A 27,343-nucleotide genomic window follows, 5' to 3' on the forward strand; every position below is an offset into this window, starting at 1 on the left:
TGGGGCACCACCTGGGTGGCTCAGTGCGTTAAGCATCTGCCTTTGGCTCAGGTCATGATCTCAGGGTGCTGGGATCAAGCCCCGTGTCCGGGCTCCCTGCTCAGCGGGAAGTCTGCTTCTCCCTCTCCCTCTGACCCTCCCTCCTTCTTGTGTTTGCTCCCTCTCTTTGTCTCTCAAATAAATAAATAAATAAATAAATAAATAAATAAATAAAATCTTTAAAAAAAAGAATGACTAGTATTTTTAAATTAGAAAAACCAACCAATGTAATTGAAAATGTATCTAAAGCTATAATATAAGAAAAAATACCCCAAATGATGAAGTATTGAATTTCTAGATTAAAAGGAAATTTTTGTACCAGGTGACTATGAGGAATAACTGAACTTAAAAAAAAAAAAATTGGTTTTCCAACCATTTTGAGTCTGTTTTTGTGTGTGGTGTAAGGAAATGGTCCAGTTTCATTCTTCTGCATGTGGCTGTCCAATTTTCCTAACACCATTTGTTGAAGAGACTGTCTTTTTTCCATTGGACATTCTTTCCTGCTTTGTCGAAGATTAGTTGACCATAGAGTTGAGTGTCCATTTCTGGGCTCTCTATTCTGTTCCATTGATCTATGTGTCTGTTTTTGTGCCAGTACCATGCTGTCTTGATCATGACAGCTTTGTAATAGACCTTGAAGTCCGGAATTGTGATGCCCCCAGCTTTGCTTTTCTTTTTCAACATTCCTCTGGCTATTCGGGGTCTTTTCTAGTTCCATACACATTTTAGGATTATTTGTTCCATTTCTTTGAAAAAAGTGGATGGTATTTTGATGGGGATTGCATTGAATGTGTAGATTGCTATAGGTAGCATTGACATCTTCACAATATTTGTTTTTCCAATCCATGAGCATGGGACATTTTTCCATTTCTTTGTGTCTTCCTCAATTTCTTTCATGAGTATTTTATAGTTTTCTGAGTACAGATTCTTTGCCTCTTTGGTTAGATTTATTCCTAGATATCTTATGGGTTTGGGTGCAATTGTAAATGGGATCGACTCCTTAATTTCTCTTTCTTCTGTCTTCTTGTTGGTGTATAGGAATGCCACTGATTTCTGTGCATTGATTTTTATATCCTGCCACTGTACTGAATTCCTGTATGAGTTCTAGCAGTTTTGGAGTGGAGTCTTTTGGGTTTTCCACATAAAGTATCATATCATTTGCAAAGAGTGAGAGTTTGACTTCTTTGCTGATTTGGATGCCTTTGATTTCTTTTTGTTGTCTGATTGCTGTGGCTAGGACTTCTAATACTATATTGAATAGCATTGGTGATAGTGGATATCCCTGCCATGTTCCTGACCTAAATGTGAGACAGGAGTCCATCAGAATCCTAAAGGAGAACACAGGCAGCAACCTCTTCGACCTCAACTGCAGCAACTTCTTCCTAGAAACATCGCCAAAGGCAAGGGAAGCAAGGGCAAAAATGAACTATTGGGACTTCCTCAAGATAAAAAGCTTTTGCACAGCGAAAGAAACAAGTCAACAAAACCAAAAGACAACCAACAGAATGGGAGAAGATATTTGCAAATGACATATCAGATAAAGGGCTAGTATCCAAAATCTATAAAGAACTTATGAAACTCAACACCCAAAGAACAAATGATCCAATCAAGAAATGGGCAGAAGACATGAACAGACATTTTTCCAAAGAAGACATCCAAATGGCCAACAGACACATGAAAAAGTGCTCAACATCACTCGGCATCAGGGAAATCCAAATCAAAATCTCAACGAGATACCACCTCACACCAGTCAGAATGGCTAAAATTAACAAGTCAGGAAACAACAGATGTTGGCGAGGATGCAGAGAAAGGGGAACCCTCCTACACTGTTGGTGGGAATGCAAGCTGGTGCAGCCCCTCTGGAAAACAGTATGGAGGTTCCTCAAAAATTTGAAAATAGAGCTACCATATGATCCAGCAATTGCACTACTGGGTATTTACCCCAAAGATACAAATGTAGGGATCCGAAGGGGTACGTGCACCCCGAGGTTTATAGCAGCAGTGTCCACAATAGCCAAACTGTGGAAAGAGCCAAGATGTCCATCGACAGATGAATAGATAAAGAAGATGTGGTATATATATACAATGGAATATTATGCAGCCATCAAAAGGAATGAAATCTTGCCATTTGCAACAACATGGATGGAACTGGAGTGTATTCTGCTGAATGAAATAAGTCAGTCAGAGAAAGACATGTATCATATGACCTCACTGATATGAGGAATTCTTAATCTCAGGAAACAAACTGAGGGTTGCTGGAGTGGTGGGGGGTGGGAGGGATGGGGAGGCTGGGTGATACACATTGGGGAGAGTATGTGCTATGGTGAGTGCTATGAATTGTGTAAGACTGTTGAATCACAGACCTGTACCTCTGAAACAATATATGGTAAAAAAAAAAAAAAAAAAGATAGTAGGAGGGAAGAATAAAGGGAGGAAATCGGAGGGGGAGACGAACCGTGAGAGACTATGGACTCTGAAAAACAAACTGAGGGTTCTAGAGGGGAGGGGGGCGAGGGAATGGGTTAGCGGGTGATGGGTATTAAAGAGGGCACGTTCTGCATGGAGCCCTGGGTGTTACGTAAACAATGAATCATGGAACACTACATCAAAAACTAATGATGTAATGTATGGTGTTTAACATAATAAAAAATAAAAAAAATTGGTTAAGTTACTGAAATTCCAAGAAAAAAAAACATACAAATTTTTCAAGTGTCTGAGCAGCGAAAAAAGAAGTCAACGTACAAAAGGAAAAGTTTTCTGTTGAACAACTTTGAGTGAAAGAAAACAAGTGAAACAATGTCTCTAAAGCTTCAAAAGATATTACCTTGGAAGTTTTACCCAATCAATCAAACATACTGATATATAAAAGATCTTGGGAATCTTAAAACCAAATTATGGATTAATCAAATAAATAAAATGCATGGAAAGCATAAAAGGCTATAGACTTTTTTCCATCGGACATTCTTTCCTGGTTTGTCAAAGATTAGTTGACCATAGTGTTGAGGGTCCATTTCTGGCCTCTCTATTCTGTTCCACTGATCTGTGTGTCTGTTTTTGTGCCAGTACCATGCTGTCTTGATCATGACAGCTTTGTAATAGACCTTGAAGTCCGGAATTGTGATGCCACCAGCTTTGCTTTTCTTTTTCAACATTCCTCTGGCTATTCGGGGTCTTTTCTGGTTCCATACACATTTTAGGATTATTTGTTCCATTTCTTTGAAAAAAGTGGATGGTATTTTGTTAGGGATTGCATTAAATGTGTAGATTGCTGTAGGTAGCTCTGACATCTTCACAGTATTTGTTCTTCCAATCCATGAGCATAGAACGTTTTTCCATTTCTTTGTGTCTTCCTCAATTTCTTTCATGAGTATTTTACAGTTTTCTGAGTACAGATTCTTTGCCTCTTTAGTTAGATTTATTCCTAGGTATCTTATGGTAATGGTATTGGGACAATTGGACAGCCACATGCAGAAGAATGAAATTGGACCATTTCCTTACACCACACACAAAAATAGACTCAAAATGGATGACAGACCTCAGGGTGAGACAGGAATCCATCAAAATCCTAGAGGAGAACACAGGCAGCAACCTCTTCGACCTCAGCCGCAGCAACTTCTTCCTAGAAACATTGCCAAAGGCAAGGGAAGCCAGGGCAAAAATGAACTACTGGGACTTCATCAAGATAAAAAGATTTTGCACAGCAAAGGAAACAGTCAACAAAACCAAAAGACAACCGACAGAATGGGAGAAGATATTTGCAAATGACATATCAGATAAAGGGCTAGTATCCAAAATCTATAAAGAACTTATCAAACTCAACAACCAAAGAGCAAATGATCCAATCATAAATGGCAGAAGACATGAACAGACATTTTCCAAAGAAGACATCCAAATGGCCGACAGACACATGAAAAAGTGCTCAACATTGCTCAGCATCAGGGAAATCCAAATCAAAACCTCAAAGAGATACCACCTCACACCAGTCAGAATGGCTAAAATTAACAAGTCAGGAAACAACAGATGTTGGCAAGGATGCGGAGAAAGGGGAATCCTCCTACACTGTTGGTGGGAGTGCAAGCTGGTGCAGCCACTCTGGAAAACAGTATGGAGGTTCCTCAAACAGTTGAAAATAGAGCTACCATATGATCCAGCAATTGTACTACTGGGTATTTACCCCAAAGATACAAATGTAGGGATCTGAAGGGGTATGTGCACCGCAATGTTTATAGCAGCAATGTCCACAGTAGCCAAACCATGGAAAGAGCCAAGATGTCCATCGACAGATGAAGAGATAAAGAAGATATGGTATTATATACACAATGGAATATTATGCAGCCATCAAAAAAACCCAAATTCTTGCCATTTGGAATGACGTGGATGGAACTAGAGGGTATTATGCTGAGCAAAATATGTCAATCAGAGAAAGATATGTATCATACAACCTCACTGATTTGAGGAATTCTTAATCTCAGGAAACAAACTGCGGGTTGCTGGAGTGGTGGGGGGGTGGGAGGGATGGGGTGGCTGGGTGATAGACATTGGGGAGGGTATGTGCTATGGTGAGCGCTGTGAATTGTGTAAGACTGTTGAATCACAGACCTGTACCTCTGAAACAAATAATATATTATATGTTAAAAAAAAAAAAAGGATAGCAGGAAGGGAAAAATGAAGGGGGGGAAATCGGAGGGAGAGACGAACCATGAGAGACTATGGACTCTAAGAAATAAACTGAGGTTTTTAAAGGGGAGAGGGTGGGTGGATGGGTTAGCCTGGTGATGGGTATTAAGGAGGGCATGTATTGCATGGAGCACTGGATGTTATACGCAAACAATGAATCATGGAACACTGCATCAAAAACTAATGATGTAATGTATGGTGACTAACATAACATTATAAAATAAAATATAAAAATAAAAAAATAAAAATTAATTTTAAAAAACAACACTATAGACTTTACACATAAGGGTAGTTTTCATAAAATCTTAAAGAAACTATGACTCAAGCGTTTTTATATTCAGCCAAGTTGAAACATCACAAGCGTATAGTAATTCAGGTAATAGAGCATCTTTGAGCTATTCTTTAAAAAAGTCTTGACAAACTCAAGCTATTACAGAAGATAATAATGACTCCATTAAATCAGTAGGGGATAGAAGGGTGGTTTTGCCTCGCAGGTGACATCTGGCAGTGTTTGAAAACGTCCTTGTTTGTCATAACTCGGCTAGTTCAGTGGGCATCCTAGTGTGGAGAGGTCAAGAATGTTGCTATCAACGTACAGTACACAAGACAGCCCCCCACAACAAGGAATTATAAGCATGACCATTGACAGCCCCCCACAACAAGGAATTATAAGCATGACCATTTTTATAAGAACAAGTCATTATCTTTTTAGGTTGTATAACTTTTTTTTTTTCACGTTGTTGGATAAGCTTCCTCTGAAAGCACAACAAATGTCTTGAGTTTTGTAGTAACACCATTTATAAAGTGAATTGAATTAATGTATCCCTACTCGCTGGTCATTCTGGAACCTGTTGGCCCGTGCCGACATCCAGGCACAGTATTTACAGCCCATTCAAACAAGAATGATTATACCCTTAGGTGGTGAGTAAAGAAAACAGCCAGGGAGTTAACTACTTCCTAGAAAACATAAGCTTGACTGATGGACATAGTAGTTCAAACCTGACTTGAATGATGGAAAAGAAATCCAGAACTCATAGTGGGCAAAACTGTCCCTATTTGGAATGAGGTAACAGAAAAAAGAACACATGAAAAGAATAGTTGGTAAATCTTTCTTAGAGAGAAAGTAAGGAAAGGTATTTCTCTTTTTTATAAAAAGCCTCAGTAAAAGAAAATATATAACCATATTAATAGCTTTTCAAGTATTTTTTATTGTTGCTATAGTAAATAGAAAAATTGTTAGTTTAATTAAACTGGAATGAAAATCATTGAGTTCTAGAATGTCAGCATAATATAACTGTGCCAAAAATCAGTTTGTTACCTCTCATTGCACTTAGTATGGCCGTGCTCTAGAAAGGACTGTGGGCAGCACTTCCCAAGAACGAGAAACCTAATAGAAAACTCAAGCACAGAAAGAAGATTGAATTGTTTCACTTTCCAGTTTATTGTGTGTATACATACCTGTTTTGTTTCTCTTCTGTGCTCTTACGAATATATCTGTCTAGGTTTCTTGAATATCATGACATAACTTCCACCACAATGCTTTTGATTCTGAAAGGAGTTTAGAACATTTAATGCCTTTTTTTCTTCTTCATTGAAAAATGCAAAGTAGATTTAAGAAAACCAGAAGTTTTAGGACGCAGTTTCTGAAATCAAATTGTGACTTAAAGAGAGATTGTCAAGTTGGCTTTGAATTTGTGTTTTTTCTACAGGAGGTATAGGTTCATATATTTGACTACACTATTATAAATTAAATGTAGTTTCACTTTATTCACTTTTTCTCCTAAGTTTTTATCTGTCATCATGTTCTATCTGCAGTTTGGAAACTAGTCCCATAACCGATACTGATCTTGCAAAGAGAACTGTCTTCCAAAGATCATACTCAGTTGTTGCTTCTGAATATGATAAACAACACTCCATTTTACCTGCACGAGTTAAAGCCATTCCTAGAAGAAGAGTTAACAGTGGAGACACTGGTAAGTATAAAGATAAAAAGAAAGATTGTGTGGTCCAAATGGTTTTATTTGCAGATATTTTTTTTAAATCTAGTTTTTGAGGGGCGCCTGGGTGTCTCAGTCGTTAAGCGTCTGCCTTCGGCTCAGGTCAGGATCCCAGGGTCCTGGGATTGAGCCCCACATCGGGCTCCCTGCTCAGCGGGAAGCCTGCTTCTTCTCCCACTCCCCCTGCTTGTGTTCCCTGTCTCGCTGTGTCTCTCTGTCAAATAAATAAAAATATTAAAAATAAATAAATAAAATCTAGTTTTTGAAAGGAAATGGATTAATTTTAAATTGTGGTTGACGTTCCTTTTATTTGACACACCCAAAAGTATGCTTGTCTAAATTTTGCATCTCGGTTGGAAGAGACACCTAGAGACCATCCAGTGATAACTCAAGAATAAGTTGACCTTTAAAATCTTACCTGTTAGGTTCTAAGCCAAACATTGCCACCATTATCCCTTCTACTAAGTTTCAGTGAACTAGTGGTTCCAGTGACTTACACTTTCACAATTATATTCTCATTCCTAATAGAAGCTTCTAACTCTTGGAGCTACTTCCACTGTGAATAAATAATGTGGGGATATAAGTAGCTCTTAATCAGTAAAAAAGTTAAATAATCTGGACTAGTTGGTATCAATAGCCCCAAAGTAGAGCTGCTTGGTTCTATGTCAAGAATAAAGAAAGAAATCCAAGAGAAAAGGATAATATCGCGATTTATCAGGTAGCCCACTTAACTAAAATGAAGATTTGGTCTAATATTTATACATAGGTAATTGTATATCATATATAGATTCCATTTAGGGAAAAAATACAATACTTAGCTTTTAGAGTGTTTTAGAAAGCATGAACTTTAGATTCAGCCCAGAATTCAAAAAACAATGAGACAACCTAATAGCTACATGATTTTAGGAAAGTAAGATAATTTATCTTTTGGGATGCCGGGGTGGCTCAGTTGGCTAAGCGTCTGCCTTCAGCTCAGGTCGTGATCCCAGAGTCCTGGGATGGAGTCCTGCATCGGGTTCCTTGCTCAATAGGAGCCTGCTTCTCCCTCTCTCTCTGCCGCTCCTCCAGCTCATGCTCACATGCTCTCTTTCTCTGTCTCTCTCTGACAAATAAAATCTTTTAAAAAAAAGTATTTAATCTTTCTCAGCCTCAGTAAAAATTGAAATTGTTACGATTTGTGTCACATGCAAAAACAAAAACCCCTAAGACTCTAGTGAATAAGCTAGATACTGTTATTTTTAATATCATCTTAAATATATTAATTGTATGTATTATCTATGAAAGTTAATTTTTTTTTTTTTTTTAATAAATAGAAGTTGGTTCTTCCCTCTTGAGACATCCATCTCCTGAGCTTTCCCGGCTAATCTCAGCCCACAGCTCTCTTTCCAAAGGAGAACGAAATTTCCAATGGCCAGTTTTAGCTTTTGTTATACAACATCATGATCTAGAAGGTCTTGAAATAGCAATGAAACAGGCCCTAAGGAAATCTGCTTGCCGAGTTTTTGCTATGGAGGTATGAATACATTAATGGGGTTATTGATTCATTGATCATACAAATCATTTGATGATTTTTTTTAATGTTAGTTCCTTTTCTACCCAACAGAAATTTCAAAAAATTAAGAAACATTAGCCAATCAAAAATATCAAATGTTCACATCAAAATTAAACTCTTTGTTTACGAATATAAATGAATATAGAGGTCCATATTTAAGCACTCTAAAGAAATTTATTTCTGCACTGCTTTATTGTTTGAATCCTGTTAGTATCTTTTTTAAAAAAGCTTTTTGTAATAAGGATGTCATTTCAGATAGAAGAATCATGAAAAAGACATAACAAGTAGACCTTTTGAGTTATAAATTTAACTATAATGACTTTCCTGTGTCTATTCTCAGGAAATGATAGGATTACTATCTGTCATATTTTTATATATATATTATATATATATATTTTAATCTTTTTTGTCATGAGTATAATAAATAACCTGCCACTTCATTGATGATGGGAACAGTGTAAATACATTTAAGTATATGATAGCTTGTACAGACTCGAGAAACATTTTGTGTTATCCTAAATGCAAATTGGGAAAAAAAATGTGCTTCAGCAAATTAATATGAAGATGAATTTTTGAAATAAAAAGTGGTTTGAAAAAATATTTCTGTGTTACATTTCATAAGTATTATTTTCCCTATTATGTTTTTTACTCGGGACCAAAATTATTGACGATTTCAAGTTCAGTGTGTTTTCAATGAGATGAAGGCCAGCTGTGTTCATTATCTTCCCTTGGAACACTTGGTCCGTGGAGTACTCTGTTTCTTACTCAGAATGTTTGCTCGCATGTTTTCTTCTATCTGTGACTCACTTAACCATCATTTGTCCAGGCGTTCAACTGGCTTCTGTGTAATGTCATCCAGACGACTTCTCTGCATGACATTCTGTGGCATTTTGTGGCCTCTCTGACGCCTGCCCCAGTGGACCCAGAGGAAGAAGAGGATGAGGAACGTAAAACAAGCAAAGAAAATGCAGAACAAGTACGGGAGATTCGGGGCTTCTCAGTTGTCCGTATTTTTATAGAAGAGTAGAACCATCTCCAGATAATGCAATAGTATACGTGAGCTCGTTCACAGATTGTATAACCTAAAGGCGAGAATAAAATTTCAATGCTGTGGGCAGTATATTCACTCTGTTTAGTGAATTTTAGTGAGTTTTCGCTCCAGCAAAGATGTGATCATTCAGTTCTGATTTCTTGCTAAACGTTATTGTCATGAAGCAGTGACAACATAATGCCTATGCAAGACAGATAACCAGGGCGACATTATCCTACGGAAAACCTGTCTACTTCACAACATGGCTGTAAGTTGGCAGAGAGTAAAAATATACCATGTAGGGACGTGAAATTTAAAAATGTCTGCTTGGCTGCAAAGGACTTGGATTTTATGGGAAGCAACCTGCATAATGGAAAGGCATTGACTAGAACCCTGGAAACCTGGGTGCCAGCCGCATTTCCACCTCTGTAACGGTGCAACTGTGGGCCTCGTTTCCGTATCTGTAGAGGGAAGACTAGACAGCATTTAGTTCCCTTGTAGGCATGCTAAAATTATATGCTTAACATTTTATGATTAATTTCCAAGGATATCAAGTAACATTATTACAGCCAGATTCTTAAAACTCACAAGGAAACGAAGTATCATGAGTAAGAACTAGTAGAAACGGAGGCAACAGAAACAGACCAGCAATTTCCGTGGTGGTAATTTATCTATTTGTAGTATGGCTGTGTTTAATGTGTTTAAGGAAATAAAAGACCAACTTTAAAATATAATAATGTAAGAACTGTAAGAAAGACATTTGAAAAAGAACTAAATAACAGGTAAGACTTATATATTAGTATAATAATTAATGTTAGAAAAAAAGCAGTGAACCAAAAAAAATCAGTTCTGAAATTTACAACAGATTAGTCAAAAAATTGGTGAATTGTAAAAGAGACCTGAAGAAATCATCCAGAATAAAACAAAAAAAAAAAAATGAATTGCTTTAAAAAGTGAAAAATATGAGGTCATATTTATGACCTTTATGACCAATTTAAAAATTGATATTTTCAGTGTGCTGAGAGGAAATAACTGTCAATCCAGTGAATCTGTCTTTGTAGAAGAAGGGCAAAATAAAGATATTTTCAGAAAATAAACAGATAAATAGATATTTGCCACAAACAGACTGTTAGAAAGGAAAATTGTAATACGCTTCAGGTACAAAAGGAGATCTCACATGGAAGATCTGAGAATGAAAAGAAAAGAAAGTGTTACTTCTTAACAAAGACTGTATAAAAAGTGACAATGTGTAATGCGAATGATTTTTAAAACTTAGTACCAAAATACAGACAGCAGTACCATATACATGAGGAGACAAGTGATTGGTGTTAGTGTTCAGTGGGTTGATAATGATTTTGATTAGCTTTAGATTAAGTTGAGTGTGTGTCATTACACAAAGAATAGAAATAGAGTGTATAGGGAGAGGGCACCTGGCTGGCTTGCTCAGTGGAGTGTGTGACACTTGATCTCGGGGTTGTGAGTTCAAGCCCCACATTAGGCGTAGAGATGACTTAAAAATAAAATCTTTTAAAAAAATTTTATAAGAAAAAAAATAGACTGTGTAATTTCCAAACTCATAGAGAAATGAAAAAAAAAAGAACTCAACTCTTCCCCAAGAGGGAAAACAAAATAGAAAAAGTGGTACAAATAGAAAGTAACATATTAGAAATAAGTACAAAGAAGACTAAATCTTCCATTTAAAGGACAAAAATTGGGATGCCTGGGGTGGCTCAGTCAGTTAAGCGTCCCAACTTGTGATTTTGGCTCAGGTCATGATCTCCGGTCATGAGATAGAGCCCTGTGTGGAGCCCTACGCTCCACAGGGAGTCTACTTCTCTGTCTCTGTCCCTCCCCCCCCCCGCCCCTGAGCACACGCGCGCGCACACACACACACACTCTCTCTCTCAAATAAATAAATAAATCTTTTTAAAAAATAAATAAGGGGCACCTGGGAGGCCCAGTTGGTTGGAGCCTTCAGCTCAGGTCATGATCTGAGGGTCCTGGGATTGAGTTCTGCATCCCTGCTTATCAGGAGTCTACTTCTTCCTCTCCCTTTGCACTTCCCCACTGCTCATGCTCGCTCTCCCTCACTCTCTCAAATAAATAAAATCTTTTAAAAAATAAATAAAAAGCAAAAATTGTCAGAATAGATGAAAAAAACAAAAGGTAGTTGCTGTTCATGAACATTACATCTAAAACATAAGAATCCAGGAAGATTAAAAGTGGAAGTTTAGAAAAGGATATACTGGACAAACACCAAACAAAATAAAGTTGGTGTGACTCTTTAACATCAGAAAAAAAAGAAAGCTTTAAGACAAAATTAATAATAGGGATAAAAAAGCTTTCTACAAAATGATGAATAGTTCTAAACATGTATGTATCAATAATATAGTCTTAAAAATATTAGGTAAAAATTGACAGAACTGCAAGGAGAAATAGAAAAAAAAATCCACAATTACAGTGTAAGATTGTTTCACACCTTTAACAACTAGATATTCCTGCATAAGGAACCACCCTAAAACTCATCAGATGAAAACAGTTGCCTTTTTCTGACAAATCTGTGGGTGAGGCTTCAATTTCTGCATACACATATAGAGTCAGATTTGTGAGCACACCAGGATCGATACAGATAGAGTATTCATTTGTTTGGTGATTTTATTTATGAGTGACCTCATCACTTTTTCCCTAAAAGATAATACAAACAAAATTAGTTAATGTGTGTTTTGGGTATGATTTGGTTTTGGTTTTATTTACATCTCTGTTACATGACTGTCTTTACAGTATACATAACCTTATAAGTATACATAATTTTTTTTGTGTGGGGAAAGTTCTTTTCAGCATACAGACTGATCAACTTGCTTTCACTTTCTGTCTCAGGAGAAAGACACAAGGGTATGCGAACATCCTCTCTCAGATATAGTGATTGCCGGTGAAGCTGCTCATCCTTTACCACACACGTTTCACCGCTTACTTCAAACAATCTCCGATCTTATGATGTCTCTTCCGAGTGGCAGTTCGTTACAGCAAATGGCCCTAAGGTAATTTTACATCTAAGTGTTCTAGGTACAGTGGAGGAGAGATTTTATGTAATGTTCAACTCAAAATGCTCAAAAGACCTTTTTAAATAGTAAGATACAAAGAATCTCTACATTATGTGAATGGTGTTTCACTCATTACTGTCATAATCTAGAATCATCCTCCTTAGCTCGCACCCATTTGCTGCTCTGTAAAATGAGGTTAATACACTTCTTAGTGCTCTGAATTATCAGTCTGTAACAGTTTTCCTCACTTCTGCCCTCTTCTACCCCAAGTCTCTTGTCTCAGTGCTACCCAAGGGTAGACTCTTAAATGTCACAAAAGGGAGAGGGAGAATGAAGTCTCAGAAGCAGAAATCAAAATAGGGTTTTGAATTGAAAAGAATTTTGAGAAAAATGGAACCTTAGTTATATACAAGGCAGCCTAAGTCTACCTTGGGGAACATCACCTACTTTTAAGTCTCAGCCTGCTAAGATTTTAACATTACTTCTACATTGTGAACCTTGTTATCAGAGCCACATATGGGACCACACATATAAATGATATTTATCCTCCACTGATTTTTATAAGCTGTAAGGTGATGGAGTGATTTGGGGCTACCCACAGCCCTGATGATAAGACCAGCAGAGGGGAGATTGTGTTTCCCCTTCACAAGATTTTTGAAGTGCAGTATGTGTTATATACACCCTCATGAATTAGTATAAAATTATAAGACTAATAAATTTGAGAGGCTGTTTCAGTTGGGATAACACTTGTCTATCTGCAAAATTGATTTATTATCTTTTTTGTTTCTGTAGCCTTGATCTTCGTGGCTACAGAAGCAAATTTCTTTATATGTAGATGTATTTTTCTATGTGTAAAATGAGTGAACTTTCTTTAGATCTTACCTTGTTCCAAAGAGGTAGTGATATTATTCCCTGATTTTTTTTTTCATTTCTGTTTTTCACCTGGAACATTTAAGATTTTTTGAAATACTAACTACAGAGTGCTTTTCCAGGATTTCCTTAGGAATTATTTAATATATTGCTTATACCTTTTTAGGTGCTGGAGTCTGAAATTCAAGCAGTCTGATCACCAGTTCCTCCATCAGAGTAATGTCTTTCATCACATTAACAATATTTTGTCAAAATCAGATGATGGAGACAGTGAAGAAAGTTTTAGCATCAGTATTCAGTCTGGCTTTGAAGCGATGAGTCAGGTCAGTCATTTACCACCTGTGCTGTGTTATCCCGCTAACATTCAACAGTGTACAGAAGGAGAAACTGCAAGTTACTCCTAAACAATCTGATTCATTTGTTTCTTACCTCATGTCTTGTTTGTTTTATTATCATGAAAGATTTCCATTTCAGTGTTGTAGTAATGTACCTTTGTTTCTGGTAGGAATTGTGCATAGTAATGTGCTTAAAGGACTTGACCAGCATTGTTGACATAAAAACTTCAAGCCGACCTGCCATGATTGGCAGTTTGACAGATGGTTCTACAGAAACCTTTTGGGAGTCAGGAGATGAGGATAAAAACAAAACTAAGAACATCACCATCAACTGTGTGAAAGGAATCAATGCCCGCTACGTATCTGTCCATGTGGACAATTCCCGAGATCTTGGGGTAAGAAAGGAAACTTGATTTGTGGCTCATTAGTTCTTTTCAGACCCTCGGTGACCATGCCCTATCATTTCGGAGCTTAGCAAAAAGATTTTCTTGTGGAACTGCACCAATCAAACAACATTTTTATGTTTCCCAAATAAATCTTAAATCTAAAAACAGATAAAGAGCAGTGGGGCACTGTGGAATACCAATTCTAAAAAGAGGTGTGATTACAAATAACACCATGGCTCCAGCTAAGCAGAATAAATGAATGCCCTATAACTGCCTACCCGAGTGCCCTTGTTTCAGCTCTTCTCTTGGCCTGAAGTCTTCCCCTTAAACTCTGCCTATCAGATTCCTCCCAGAATCTCGAAAGACCAGGAGAAAAATCCTCTCCCAGTACATCTTCTATAAAAATTACTCTTTCCGGGGCACCTGGGTGGCGTAGTCGGTTGAGTGTCTGCCTTCAGCTCAGGTCATGATCCCAGGGTCCTGGGATCAAGCCCTGCATTAGGCTCCCTGCTCAGCGGGGAGCCTGCTTCTCCCTCTCCTCCCTGCTCATGATCTCTCTCACTATCTCTGCTGCTATCTCTGTCTGTCTCTCTCAAATAAATAAAATCTTTTTTAAAAAATTACTCTTTCCCTTCTCTAGGTTCTTTTTTATATTACTCTGACGGCACTTAATACACTTGGACCTATTGTGTAATTAGCTCTCAGTTTCCAACCCTCACCCTTAGCTGTCATGGCAGTGTTGGTGGGGTATCTAGACTAACCTGAATAATCATAATTTATATTCTTCCTAGCACTATTCTATTCACATGTTTCATCTAAATTAAGTACTCCTTCACAAAGGCAGTCAACAAAGGAAAAAGAGGCCTATTTACTTGAGTGTTAAGAACCAAGAAGAAGGCACCAGCTGCCAAACCCACATGCTTCTACCCCCCATTCCTGGGGAAGGATACTCCTTAGAATTTTTCCTTCAGAATGGGTGTGGCTTGCTAGCAGATAGAGTATTAATAAATCCCCTTTGACCGTTGCCAAGCTTCTCCCATCCCATTCATGTATTTCCTTTCCCAGAAAGAGCCAGAGTGGTGGGGTTGGGTCTTGGGTAACCCAGATGGAATGCCAACCTCAGAAGTCCAGTCTGCTGTCAGAACACTCCTTGCCATCCACAGCCACCCCCAACTCCTGTTTCCTGGCAGCAAACAAGAAAAGGGAGCGTAGCTAATATATCATAAGCTTATCTCCTTTTCAGAGCCAAGAGTTTCAATTGGCACAACTACTTTATCTTACTAGAAAGTCAAGTGTAAGAAATCAAAACATTTTTCTAGCTAGAATTTACTGTTCAGTACAAAGTTATCTTTGATTCATGGTGTATTTTAAGCTAGGACATATTCTCTCTCTGTCAGAACAATGATTGCAATCAATTTGACATTTTTCCCTTTTAGGGAGATAATTGTAGCAATATTCGATTTTAAAAGCCTCAGTAGGTAAGCCAACATCGGCTTTCCTTTTAAGAAACCTCTAAGTTACATGCATCCTTGAGGCTAATATACCTCTGCGTCCCCATCTGCCAACACCACCAGTGCCTTATGTATGGCAGTTGTTGGAATTCCATCAGCCTAGAGCTGATATATAGCTAAGTATGCAGTTCTCTAAGGAATTAATGTGCTAATCTGTTTCTTGATGTGCCTTGCTTAAAAGTTACTTAACTTTAAGGTCTCTGGCTCTAGTACCAGCATGATTCTTTTCAGTACTTAAAGATACTGAACTTCTGTTTGTATTTCTTTCATGTGTTAATGTTCCTTCTCTAGTGTGGCAAGCATCTCCAGAGGATAGAACCCATCATTCTCATATATCCTTCTCCAAGTCTGTAAGGCAGTCTGGGTACATTGTGACACTCACAAGTGTTTGTTGATTAAGCCACCTGCCTTCCTTTTACGTCCAGAAGCAAGGAAAGTATAGCAGAGAGAGTGGGACAAGAGTGATAGAGTTGTTGAAAGGTCTCATGATAGAGATAGAACTTAAATCTTTAGACTTTGGGGGCACCTGTGTGGCTCAGTTGGTTAAGCAGCTGCCTTCGGCTCAGGTCATGATCCCGGGGGGTCCTGGGATTAAGCCCGCATTGGGCTCCCTGCTCAGTGGGGAGTCTGCTTGTCCCTCTGCCCCCCTATGCCGCTCATGCTCTCTCTCTCTCTCTCTCTCAAATAAATAAAATCTTTAATAAAAATAAATAAATAAATCTCTATAGACTTTGGATAAAAAGAGGGAATGCCAAGCTCCTCTTTCAGAGCCCATGGAGAATGAAGGTAGAATTTGTGAGAATAAGACAAGACTGGGGTTGGTTGTAAGAATGTGGTTGGTCGGGCAGAGGGAGTGAGATCAGTTAGGAAGAACGATGACAGAGTCAATGTGACATTGGTACACTGTAAGAAGTCTCTGTAAATTCAGGAGCAGGAATATGGAATAATAATTGTTGATTGTCTATTTTAGAATAAAGTTACCTCAATGACCTTCTTAACTGGCAAAGCAGTAGAAGATTTGTGCAGAATCAAGCAGGTAATTAAAATTTTGTCATTAAATGTTTTGCTACCCAGGGAGAAATTCTTCTCAGCCTTTACTGTTAAATTCTAATTTTGGCATGCTACCAAAGTATTCTAGAAAATCATCTGTTTACAAAACACTAAACTGACAAATAGTCCAGATATAAGAACATTTACAACCATCCCTGTGCTAAACATCTTATCTGTTAGTGCCCTAAATGTTCCCGTCATGAGTGATTATACTTTACCTACAGTCTTCGACTCTGCCTAGGCTCCTTAAAAAGAGTCAGAATGCCTTAAATGCATCATAGATCAATTCACAATCAACACCTACTCTTCAGGTTAAAATGTAGATTATTGTCCTCTAACCTGAAAATCTATCACTTAAAACACTAAAACTGTATCCAGGCTGCAAGTCGATTTACACACCATCTCTAGAAACAAATTAGGTTTTATTTGGGCATGTATCTGAGATTCTGTATAAACTGACTTGTGTTAGTGAAACTTTATCAAAGCTGTTCTTCTCTAGCTACTTTATCCCATAAATGTTGACCACTTGTTTTGCTTTGTTTTTCAAATCATATTGAAAGAATGAATTGAGATTTTGGATTAAACAAATAGTAAGTTTTGTTTTAAAGGCTAAAAAATTTAGGGAAATAATCCTATTCAGTGAGATACTATTTATGCTCAATGCTCTTTCTAGAAAATTGGCATTATCAATTAAAATAATATCAATTTAGATGTCTATATAAATAATGTAGACGTCCCAGGTCATTTCTCTTTGACATCAAATACCATAAGAACAGTTTTCATTTTATCAAGTGAATAGTGTCAAAAACCAGTTCACAGTGCATTGAAATTTAATCCTTGAAAAAAAGTTATATTCTCAATGAAATGCAGTGAAATAAGGAATCACAAATGTGAAGTTACATATAATTTTTCTTCAAAAGTAAAACATATTAAGAAATTGCACATCAAAAATGCTCATCTTCTAAAAAAAAAAAAAATGCTTATCTTTAAATGGTGCTTTAATGTGAAGATGCACAAAACAGGACCCGATGCTGATCTTGTGAGTGTTTCCACTTGCAGTCAGTGTAGGGAAAGGGCAGTCACATAAATTGATTGATGATGTTACTTATATAACTTGTCCCTGGAAAGTACTCAGACCTACATTTTAATTCTCAACTCCATCTCGTACTGAGAATCCCTCAACCTGTTTTAACCTCATTTCATCTGTATAATAGCTACTATAGTATTACTTACCCTCACAAGGTTTAAGATAATCAGCGTGAAGTAACAGTAAACCTTGGTCCCTGCACAAGTCTTTGTGATTTGAGCTTGCTGTTATTAGCGCTAAGTCTAGGACAGTGATAAGAGAGTGAGACAGCTGTATCAGGTTTCTGTCCCTTTTCTGTTGTGCTAGGTCGATCTGGATTCCAGGCACATTGGTTGGGTAACAAGTGAACTTCCAGGAGGGGATAATCACATCATCAAGATTGAATTAAAGGGCCCAGAAAATACGCTGAGAGTTCGACAAGTAAAAGTCCTGGGCTGGAAGGATGGCGAAAGCACCAAAATTGCTGGCCAGATTTCAGCCAGCGTGGCCCAGCAAAGGAACTGTGAAGCCGAGACTCTGCGAGTGTTCAGACTTATTACATCTCAAGTGAGTGTCCTCACTACATAATCTAGCACAGGATACCCTGAAATAAAATCTTATTCAATAATAACACCAAAATAGTAACAAAATACTTTGTAAAACAAGTTAGAGATGGCTGGCAACAGATGTGACCCATTTCCTCCTCTTCTCATAGCCCAAAACGCCTGTGTTTCATTTTGCACTCATAACTCTTAAAAGTAGTGGTATATAGCAAGAATAGCATAGTAATATTATAAAACCTGCAGAATTAGCTCATGCATCCTTTAGCTTTCACACATTGATTCCTTCTCATGTTCCTGTCTTCATCAGGTATTTGGAAAGCTCATCTCTGGAGATGCTGAACCTACACCAGAACAAGAGGAAAAAGCACTACTGTCATCACCTGAAGGAGAGGAAAAAGTATACAATGTATTTATTTGTATTCTAAAAATATTTATTTCCCTTTTTCATTTTCTTATTTTTGTTCAGTGAAATAATCCATCTATTGGCATGTATTTTAATGGATAGATGATATTAGTTTATATGCAGTTAATGTTTTTTACTTTAATTAGTAGAAGATGAAGAAACTATCAAAAGAAATTATTTGTTTACATATGATCTAGCTAGTATTGTAAGTAACAGAATTTGCTCTGTATCTTAGGCTGTTGTGTTCAAATGTTAGGATTTGTAAAATCAGCTTAGTCATTTACTGTGCACCATCGATGATCTTCTTCCTCCATTTAATCTGCCCTTCACAGTCCAGTTCAAAAATACTGTCTTCTCCAGGAATCTTCTTTATGTTTCCCCCAACAAAATGCAGTTTTCCTTCTGCTAAACTTCATCGTAGTTTCTATGAGTCTCTTCTCAATTTCTTTCATATGTTTGTTTATACACATATTTGTCTCTTCTACTGAATCATAGCTTCTTAAAGACCAAGTGCATATCTGATTTGTCTTTATATCCATGGCATAAAACACACATGCATTCAGTATATTTTTACTGGAGTAACTTGTTCTTCATCTTGTTCTTGAAATTTCTTTTAAATTGTGTTTGCCTTTACTTATTTGGTCTACTCTAAAACAAGAGGAAAACCTCATCTTTTTCCAAAAAGAGGTCAACCCTGACTGGTCTCAATATTCTTAAGTCATTAGATATTACAGATAATCACCTTGGCAGCCTTTTGAAAGATAATTTCATGGATTTATCTAGTCTAGCCCTGTGCCTTCTGATACAGTAATGTCTAAGTCATCCACCCACATCTTTCTATTTGTGGTCTGTAGAAAATAAGATTTTATAAATTCTGGTTGTTTCTTTTAGCATCCTGTGGGGATATCATTTGAATGACTGCAAGAGTGTGTGACTATTCATTAAATCAACTGAATTTTAGCAAATGGCAGTTCTGTGCTAAATTACTATGACAATTGGTACCAAGCCCTCGGAAAGTTTGTGTTCCATTCTTAGATATGAACCTTTCACACACACCCCCAAAAGGAAATCAATAGGGATACTATGTAGCATATAATCAATTTTTCATGTATGTGAAAACATTGCACATGTCACAGGGTTTCAGAGTACATTAGAAGTATTGTGCCCTGCAGTGGTCAAAAGAGGCTTTTGGTAGGTATTGGGTATGACTTGGACCTGAAAGGGAATGGGTCAGAGTTAGATTGACAGAGGGGATGGGAGCAGGGCTCACTGAGAGGCTGGCCTAATAGTAGGAGTGTGTAGGTTGAGATGTTAAGGTTGATTGGGAAAGTTTATGCTAGTGGTAAGATGCCCATGAAGTAGCATAATTGTTAAGAGAATCATTTTTTACATCAGGTTTTTAAAGTAGAATTTAGATAAGGAAAAAATTCATCCTTTTAAACTGTATTGTTTGATGAATTTTTGTAAATTTTTTGGTGTAAGTTAATAATATACGCTTATTGGGGAGCCTGGGTGGTTCAGTCGTTAAGCGTCTGCTTTCAGCTCAGGTCATGATCCCAGGGTCCTGGGTTCAAGCCCCATATCGGGCTCCCCGCTCAGCGGGAAGCCTGCTTCTCCCTCTCTCACTCTCCAAGCTTGTGTTCTCTCTCTCTCGCTGTGTCTCTGTCTGTCAAATAAATAAAATCTTAAAAAAAAAAAAAAAGAACTAAATAAATAAATAAATAAATAAATAATATACGCTTATTATCCTTTTAATATCAATAGTATCTGTAGTGATGTGTCTTCTTTTATTACTTCTTTCCATTTGTTCGCTTTGTGTTTGATTTGTTCTCTTTCTAGTTTCAAAGACTTGAGATCTTTCTTTTTTTCATATAAGCAATGGTACAGTTTTCTTAGCACTGCTTTAGTTGAGTGTCACAAATTTTGGTGTGTTGGTTATATTTTTTTTTCATTTCATTTAGTTCAGAATACTTTTTTATTTCGATTTCGGTTTCTTCTTTGACCCCTGGATAATGTAGAGGTTTCTTGTTAATTTCTAAATATTTGGGGATTTTTCAAATAGCTTTCTATTACTAATTTCTAGTGTAATTCGTAGCAGTCAAAGAATATACTTTGTATAATTTCAGTCCTTTTAAAATTGTTAAGATTTGAATTCTGACTCATATTTTAGTGAATGTCCACATGCACTTGAAAAGAGCTTGAACTCTGCTTTTGTTCTGTGAGGGGTTTCTATAAATATCAATTCAAGTTGGTTGATACTTTTGTTCAAGTCTTCAAGAGCTTTACTGATTTTTGTTTGCTCATCTGCTTGTTCTGTCAAGTGCAGAGAAAGTTTTGAAGTGTCCAGCTATTTGGATTTGTCTGTTTGGATTTTAGTTTACCTGGTTGCAAACCTCAGCTGTTCAATGGATACCAAAAATTACATGGTTTTGTAGACTATCAGCTTCTTCTCATTGTTAAAGTGGGCGTCACATTCTCTTGTAGCTTTCTTTATCCTAAGAAAAGTGAAGCTAAGAGTCATTTTTTATTCTCAGAAGAGTAGCTTTGCCTCACTTTTCTTACCTGGAAAATAAAATATCATATTTACCTAATGGGCTTGTTGTGAAGGTTAAGAGTATGTGTATGTGATAACTATATAGCTGTGTATCTATACCTTAAGAGAGTGCCATTCACATAATAAGCACTACAAAATGTCAGCCTTTACGTCTCTTCTTATGATATGTTTCTTTGACTCCTGTTAGTGGTAGATTAGCCTAATCTAAGAACACCATTATCATAGAGTTTTGTTGGGAAATTTCCCTTTTAACCAAATACCATTTTCTGAGTTCTAAAAACTAAATGTAGGATACTCAAAATTTAGAAATAGATGTAATCAAAGTAGCCCAAATTGACAGATTAAAGAAGTTCATGAGAAGAAAGTATGCTTCTCTGGATTTCTTAAATTCAGAAATTTTGCTTTTTTTTTTTTTTCTATGGTTGACCTTAACCAACAGTGGTTTCTTCAAACTTTATCCTTTATCTTAGTGTTACAGACCTCAATTTAAAATAAATTCACCTTATAAAAATACCTGCATAGTTATTTCTCAAGATACTTTAAGATCAAATATACAAATTTTATTCAAAGAGCCTGGGTTTTTTTTTCCCCCCTTTTTCTATGTAAAGGCAACATCAGATGCCGACCTGAAAGAACATATGGTTGGAATCATATTCAGCAGGAGTAAGCTGACTAATTTACAGAAACAGGTTGGTAAATAGCCATTTCATTGTCTTCATCAGTTTTTGTTTTTAGGGTGTAAAGTGTTTTCCAAAATTTATGGAGGCTTCTTTATGCTGACTCTTTCGTAGGTCCTGCAGAATGTGTCTGCCTTTTTCTAGAGAGGAAGGAGTATATTGGCATACCTGCATCACTTTAAAGATTTTGTTATGAATGTTAACTTTCTTACCTTGCTGCTCTTTGTTATTTCTCATTTTCAGGTAGATTGTTTCATTTTGGTGTCAAATATCCACCTGCATCAAATTTCATTTGCATTTTCTGTATTCCTTTTCCCACTGTTTTTTTGTGTGTCGGTTGATTTTTTTTTTCTGAGCAGTTATAGTGTTAACTAAATCAGTGTTAATATTTTTAATTATAAGGAGATGGAGTAGTGCTAGATTGTTCACATAATGAGGTACCTATGTAACATAATAATTAGCCCTTCAGAAATCAAATAAAACACTGGCTTTACATTAGCCCATCATTTTAACTTTCAACATCATTAAATCTTGTTTAAATAAATAAATTTATCTGTGCTTTATCTTTTTAACAGTGTTTCATTGAATCTTAGATGCTACCAGTTATAAAATGTGCTGTTATCTCATGTATCACTAAAAAAAAGAAAATTTGCTGCCAATTACATTGTGAATGCCATCAATTATAAAACACATTATGAATAGAAATATTAATAATATGTGGAAGGAAAATATGCCTTAGAAGTGATAAAATATGGTAATTTGCTTTGATTAATTTGATGTCTTAAACCACAGCCAGGGGTATTGGTAACTTGTATATAAATAGTTTCTACATAGTAGTTGACTTAAATATTATGATTTTTATTCATGGTTCTGCTAGTTTTCCTTAATTGTTTTTAAGATGAGTTAAGAAAATAGTATGATGGAGAATTAATGGGGAGAAAGAGTATTAAATTGAGTATCAACTAATATTCTTGTCTTTTTTTTTTTTTTTACTAGAAGTAGTAAATCAGATTTACAAATATGTTTTTACATTTTCTTTATGTTGCTTTAAATAGGTGTGTGCTCACATCGTCCAGGCTATTCGCATGGAGGCCACCAGAGTTCGTGAAGAATGGGAACATGCTATATCAAGCAAAGAAAATGCCAATTCTCAGCCCAATGATGAAGATGCCTCCTCTGACGCTTACTGCTTTGAGCTGCTCTCTATGGTCTTAGCCCTGAGTGGCTCTAACGTGGGCCGCCAGTATCTGGCTCAGCAGCTAACTCTGCTCCAGGATCTCTTTTCACTGCTCCATACGGCCTCTCCTCGAGTCCAGAGACAGGTGACTGCTCATACCACCTACCTTTTGGCTTTATTCCTCAAAACACTGTTAAAAATTACACTATCAAAGAGAATCACCTTAGGGTCTTAACTATTAATCTTTATTTTTTGTTTTGTTATTTGTTTTTTTGAATTTATCTTAACTCCATGCTTTTTATTTTGGACTAATTGTTTTGAGAATATGGAAGAGCAAAGTATGTTCCATTTTATTACTATGCTATTGCGATAAAGAATATCCTGTCTACTGATTGTCTTATTACCATGAAATGTGTAATGTTTTTTTATTCCTGACCAAATAAAGACATGTTTTTTTCTTGCTGCTCTGGAGGGCTAATTACCACTTCAGAAATCAAAATAGTGTTTAAGTCATACTTCTGTTCTTCTGAAAGCTTTTGATGTCATAGAATGGCAGCTAGGCTCATTTAAAAAAATGAGAACTTTAGAACACCAATCTTTAAGAGGAATTCTTTCCTTTTATTTTTCTTGTCAGGTAACCTCCTTACTAAGACGGGTATTGCCTGAAGTGACCCCTAATCGTCTGGCCAGCATCATAGGAGTGAAATCCCTTCCCCCAGCAGATATCAGTGATATCATTCACTCAACAGAAAAAGGAGATTGGAATAAACTAGGTATCTTGGACATGTTTCTGGGATGCATTGCCAAAGCACTCACAGTGCAGCTCAAAGCCAAAGGAACTACCATCACAGGAACAGCTGGTACCACTGTGGGCAAAGGTGTTACAACAGTTACTCTTCCGATGATTTTCAATTCCAGGTTGGTTGTTGCATCTGTTTTAGTACTAAAATAGAACAGAGGGAGCTACTATTTAGAGAATTAAGACAGGATTTCAAATTCCACCTTGTTTGTTTACCAAAGAGAAGCCATAAATGACTAATCCATGTATAAAAATAAATGCTGTCTATAATAAAAGTGTAGTTTCAAGTTAGTGGGGAAAGGAAAGTGTGTCGAATATATGACGTTGAAATACTTCTCATGTAGAAAAAATATCGTAGGCCCCTATCTCACACCATATACAGAAATAAACTTGAGATCAATTAAAGCTTTATGTATATTTCTTTTAAAAATCTACTAGGACAAATTCTAGAAGAATATTTTTGTAATCTTCAATCCAGGAAGACCTCCTTAAAACACAGAACCCAAATGTCACAGGGGAAAAATTCTCAGATTTGGCTACATAAAAATGAAAGTTAATTATATGAAAATGTTTTTAAAATGTAAACTGACTTGAAAATATTTAACACCTATATAGTAACAATGAATTATTAGTCATAATATTTAAAAAATGACCACAGATTAATGGGAAAAGGCAACTGATAGAAAAATACATGACAAGAGCAGTTACTTCCAAGAAGAAAAATCCAAATGCCAGAGACAAACAAAAAGACACTTTGCTGGGAATCAGAGAAATATAGATTAAAACGATAGGAAAATATCTTTGTCTTGGCAGCATTATGAAGAAATAGGCATTTTTTTATAGCATCTAATGTAGATTACTGCAGCCTTTTTGGATGTCAGTTTAATAACATATCACTGTATTTAAAATATGCTTATCCTTTGACCTACCAGTTCTACTTCTAGAATTGTTTCCCTCAGAAATGTTTATACACGTGCACAAAGATATATGCAAGGAAGTTTGTTACCGAATTGTGTGTAACAGCAGAAAATTAGACATCTGGAAAGTACTACTCAAAGAGCCAGTTCATGATGTTAAATAACACCAGAATGTAAATCAGTGTGTTGCTTTCTTCATCTAGATAGTCTTAACAAAAGAAAAAAAAAAATGTCAGCTGAAGTAATTATACTCTATGATGTAGTTGTACTCAATGATGTAGTTGACATATTCTGGCACAAGCCCTTAATATCTCTCTCTATGTGGATTGGTAACAAATAGTTTGTAGTCCTTGGATATGCTTTGAACAGCTCTGTTCTAGAGGATGCAGGGTACAAAAATAGTATATAAACAAATGCCTGAAGGGAACATGTATCAGAATAGCTACTCTCAGGGTTGAAGAGATAAGTTATGGGTAATATCTTGATTAATTTCTTTTTAAAATTCTTAAATTGTTTGAATCATTTAAAAAATTAAAATGCATACTGAAATAGCAGTTTTCATCATATTTATCTGTAACTGTAACTGATTAGTTTGCAAATGCTGACTTTTCTTTGTAGTTATGTCCGTCGAGGTGAAAGTCATTGGTGGATGAAGGGCTCAACTCCTACCCAGATCTCAGAGATCATCATCAAACTTATCAAGGATATGGCGGCAGTGAGTTCCCCTCCTCCTGATCATTATGTCACTGAAGTGTAGTCAAAATCTGATTAAAACAAGCAGCTTATTCTGCTACATCAATAGTAGAAGTACACTGATGTTATTTTGCTTTACTTAAAGCCTCGTTTAGTAGGTTAACTATCATGCTGTTCGTCTTTTCGGTCAGTGATTAATTTGTCCTTTGTGTAAACTGTTCATTTCCAACTTCCCAGTTAATTTACTTGCAAATTGTTATATTAGTCTTCTAAGACTTTAAAACTTAAAAAATAAAATACACTTTTTTGAGCCCTACAAATCAGCCTGAGTCCAAAACCCTAAAGGAAAAACAGGGCTCCCCAAAGTGAAAGTTTCTCATTCTCCCTAGTTCTCCTGGTTTATAAAACTTCTACTCTTCTTTATTAATATTCTCTGTCATTGTCTGTAGATGTTCTTTTCAGGGAGATCCAGGTGTGTGGAGAAAAGGGAATTACTTCTCAGAGTACCTGGCTCTTATTGGTTGCTCCGTAATGCTAGTTTCCTCACATTCCATTATATGTTCAGGCTCAGGAGGGCAAGATGCTGTGGAATGTGGGCTTCTGAGAGGTAGAGCAGACAAAACATTCTGGAGGAGGAGGAGGGACTGGAACTGCCCTTTAAGAGACTGATACCATATGGAGGAGAGGCAAGAGAGGATATTCTGGGGAGATAGGAAGTTCGGTCACTGCTCCCAACGGCAAGGACATTTCCTCAGTTGGAGTAATGGAGAACTTTCTCACTTTCAACAAGTCTTTCTCAGGATGTTCACTGGATGAAAATACTAAGGAAAAATATTTAGGAACACCTAAATTCTATGGTAGTCAGGTATTTATGTTCAGCAAAAATCAAGTTAGCAAATAAAAGTTGTTGTGGGGGCACCTGGGGGGCTCAGCCAGTTAAGCATCTACTTTCAGCTCAGGTCATGATCCCTGGGTCCTGGGATCGAGTCCCATATCCGGCTCCCTGCTCAGCACGGAGCCTTCTTCCTCTCCCTCTGCCACTGCCCCTGTTTGTGCTCTCTTGCTCTATCTCTCAAATAAATAAATAAATAAAATTTTTTTAAAAAATAAATAAAAGTAGTTGTAGTTTGAACCCATTTATCCTCTTGGGTTCTAGTAATACTCATCTAAAAGCAATTAACTTAGCTATATAAATTTTGTGTTAAATAACAAAGCTTCATAATCAGAATTTTTCTGAAGCATAGGTACTTTATTTAGTACTTCTGTTTTTATCTAAACCTAAGAGGAAATACTCTTGGGCTGTATAGATTGAGTATTGAGAACCTAACTTTTTATTTACTTTCCAATCATTAAAATAGTGATTAGAAGTTGAATTTTTCATAGAGTTGTGAAGGATTTTTATTTCAAAAGTATGCCCCTGAATCTAAAGCTGCACTAACAGGGGCACCTGGGTAGCTCACTCGGTTGATTGTCCAACTCTTGATTCCTGGCTCAGGTCATGATCTCAGCGTCATGGGATTGGGCCCCACAGTGGGCTCCGCACTCAACATGGAGTTTGCTTCTTCCTCTCCCTCTGCTTTTCCCCCCACTCACGTACTCTCTCTCTCTCTATCTCAAATAAATAAAATCTTTTTTAAAAAGTTGCACTAACATCTTTCCTTTTTGATGAGATGTTGTTTAAGAGAAGAGAATTTACTATTATAATTATACATTTCTGGTTGCTTATTAAATTATTCTCTCCTGCTCAATAGGGTCATCTGTCTGAAGCATGGTCCCGAGTGACAAAAAATGCCATTGCAGAAACCATCATTGCCTTGACCAAGATGGAGGAAGAATTTAGATCTCCAGTGAGATGTATTGCAACAACTAGGGTAGGAGTTTCTTTTCATTTGGTCTATATCGTTGCCGTAATAGGTTTGAACAAACTTAAATCAATAAGTCAGCTTAATCCAATTTTTTTTTACCAAATACTGTATTTACGGAAAAGGTGTGAAAGGCTTTTTTGA

The 27,343-nt window shown here is 36.6% G+C and overlaps 1 protein-coding gene across 11 annotated transcripts in view; it reads left to right on the forward strand.

Annotated features, from left to right (window-relative positions):
* Window positions 1-27,343, forward strand: part of MYCBP2 (MYC binding protein 2) — a 262,416-nt gene that overhangs the window by 216,087 nt on the left and 18,986 nt on the right. For 9 of the 11 annotated variants that reach the window (XM_025874720.2, XM_025874722.2, XM_025874727.2 and 6 more), the window contains 14 exons: window positions 6,532-6,689; window positions 8,027-8,226; window positions 9,092-9,241; window positions 12,173-12,333; window positions 13,373-13,529; window positions 13,712-13,936; window positions 16,409-16,474; window positions 17,882-18,121; window positions 18,425-18,523; window positions 21,683-21,763; window positions 22,807-23,073; window positions 23,563-23,846; window positions 25,263-25,359; window positions 27,089-27,208. In XM_025874720.2, coding sequence (XP_025730505.1) covers window positions 6,532-6,689; window positions 8,027-8,226; window positions 9,092-9,241; window positions 12,173-12,333; window positions 13,373-13,529; window positions 13,712-13,936; window positions 16,409-16,474; window positions 17,882-18,121; window positions 18,425-18,523; window positions 21,683-21,763; window positions 22,807-23,073; window positions 23,563-23,846; window positions 25,263-25,359; window positions 27,089-27,208 — 2,305 coding nt within the window. The remainder of the gene's footprint in view (window positions 1-6,531; window positions 6,690-8,026; window positions 8,227-9,091; window positions 9,242-12,172; window positions 12,334-13,372; window positions 13,530-13,711; window positions 13,937-16,408; window positions 16,475-17,881; window positions 18,122-18,424; window positions 18,524-21,682; window positions 21,764-22,806; window positions 23,074-23,562; window positions 23,847-25,262; window positions 25,360-27,088; window positions 27,209-27,343) is intronic. The other 2 variants (XM_025874721.2, XM_025874723.2) reach the window with 1 other exon arrangement.

The sequence above is a fragment of the Callorhinus ursinus genome, unplaced genomic scaffold (genome assembly GCF_003265705.2).
Source record: "Callorhinus ursinus isolate GAN/ISIS: 27379988/994484 unplaced genomic scaffold, GSC_fseal_2.0 scaffold7, whole genome shotgun sequence".
Taxonomy (NCBI): domain Eukaryota; kingdom Metazoa; phylum Chordata; class Mammalia; order Carnivora; family Otariidae; genus Callorhinus; species Callorhinus ursinus.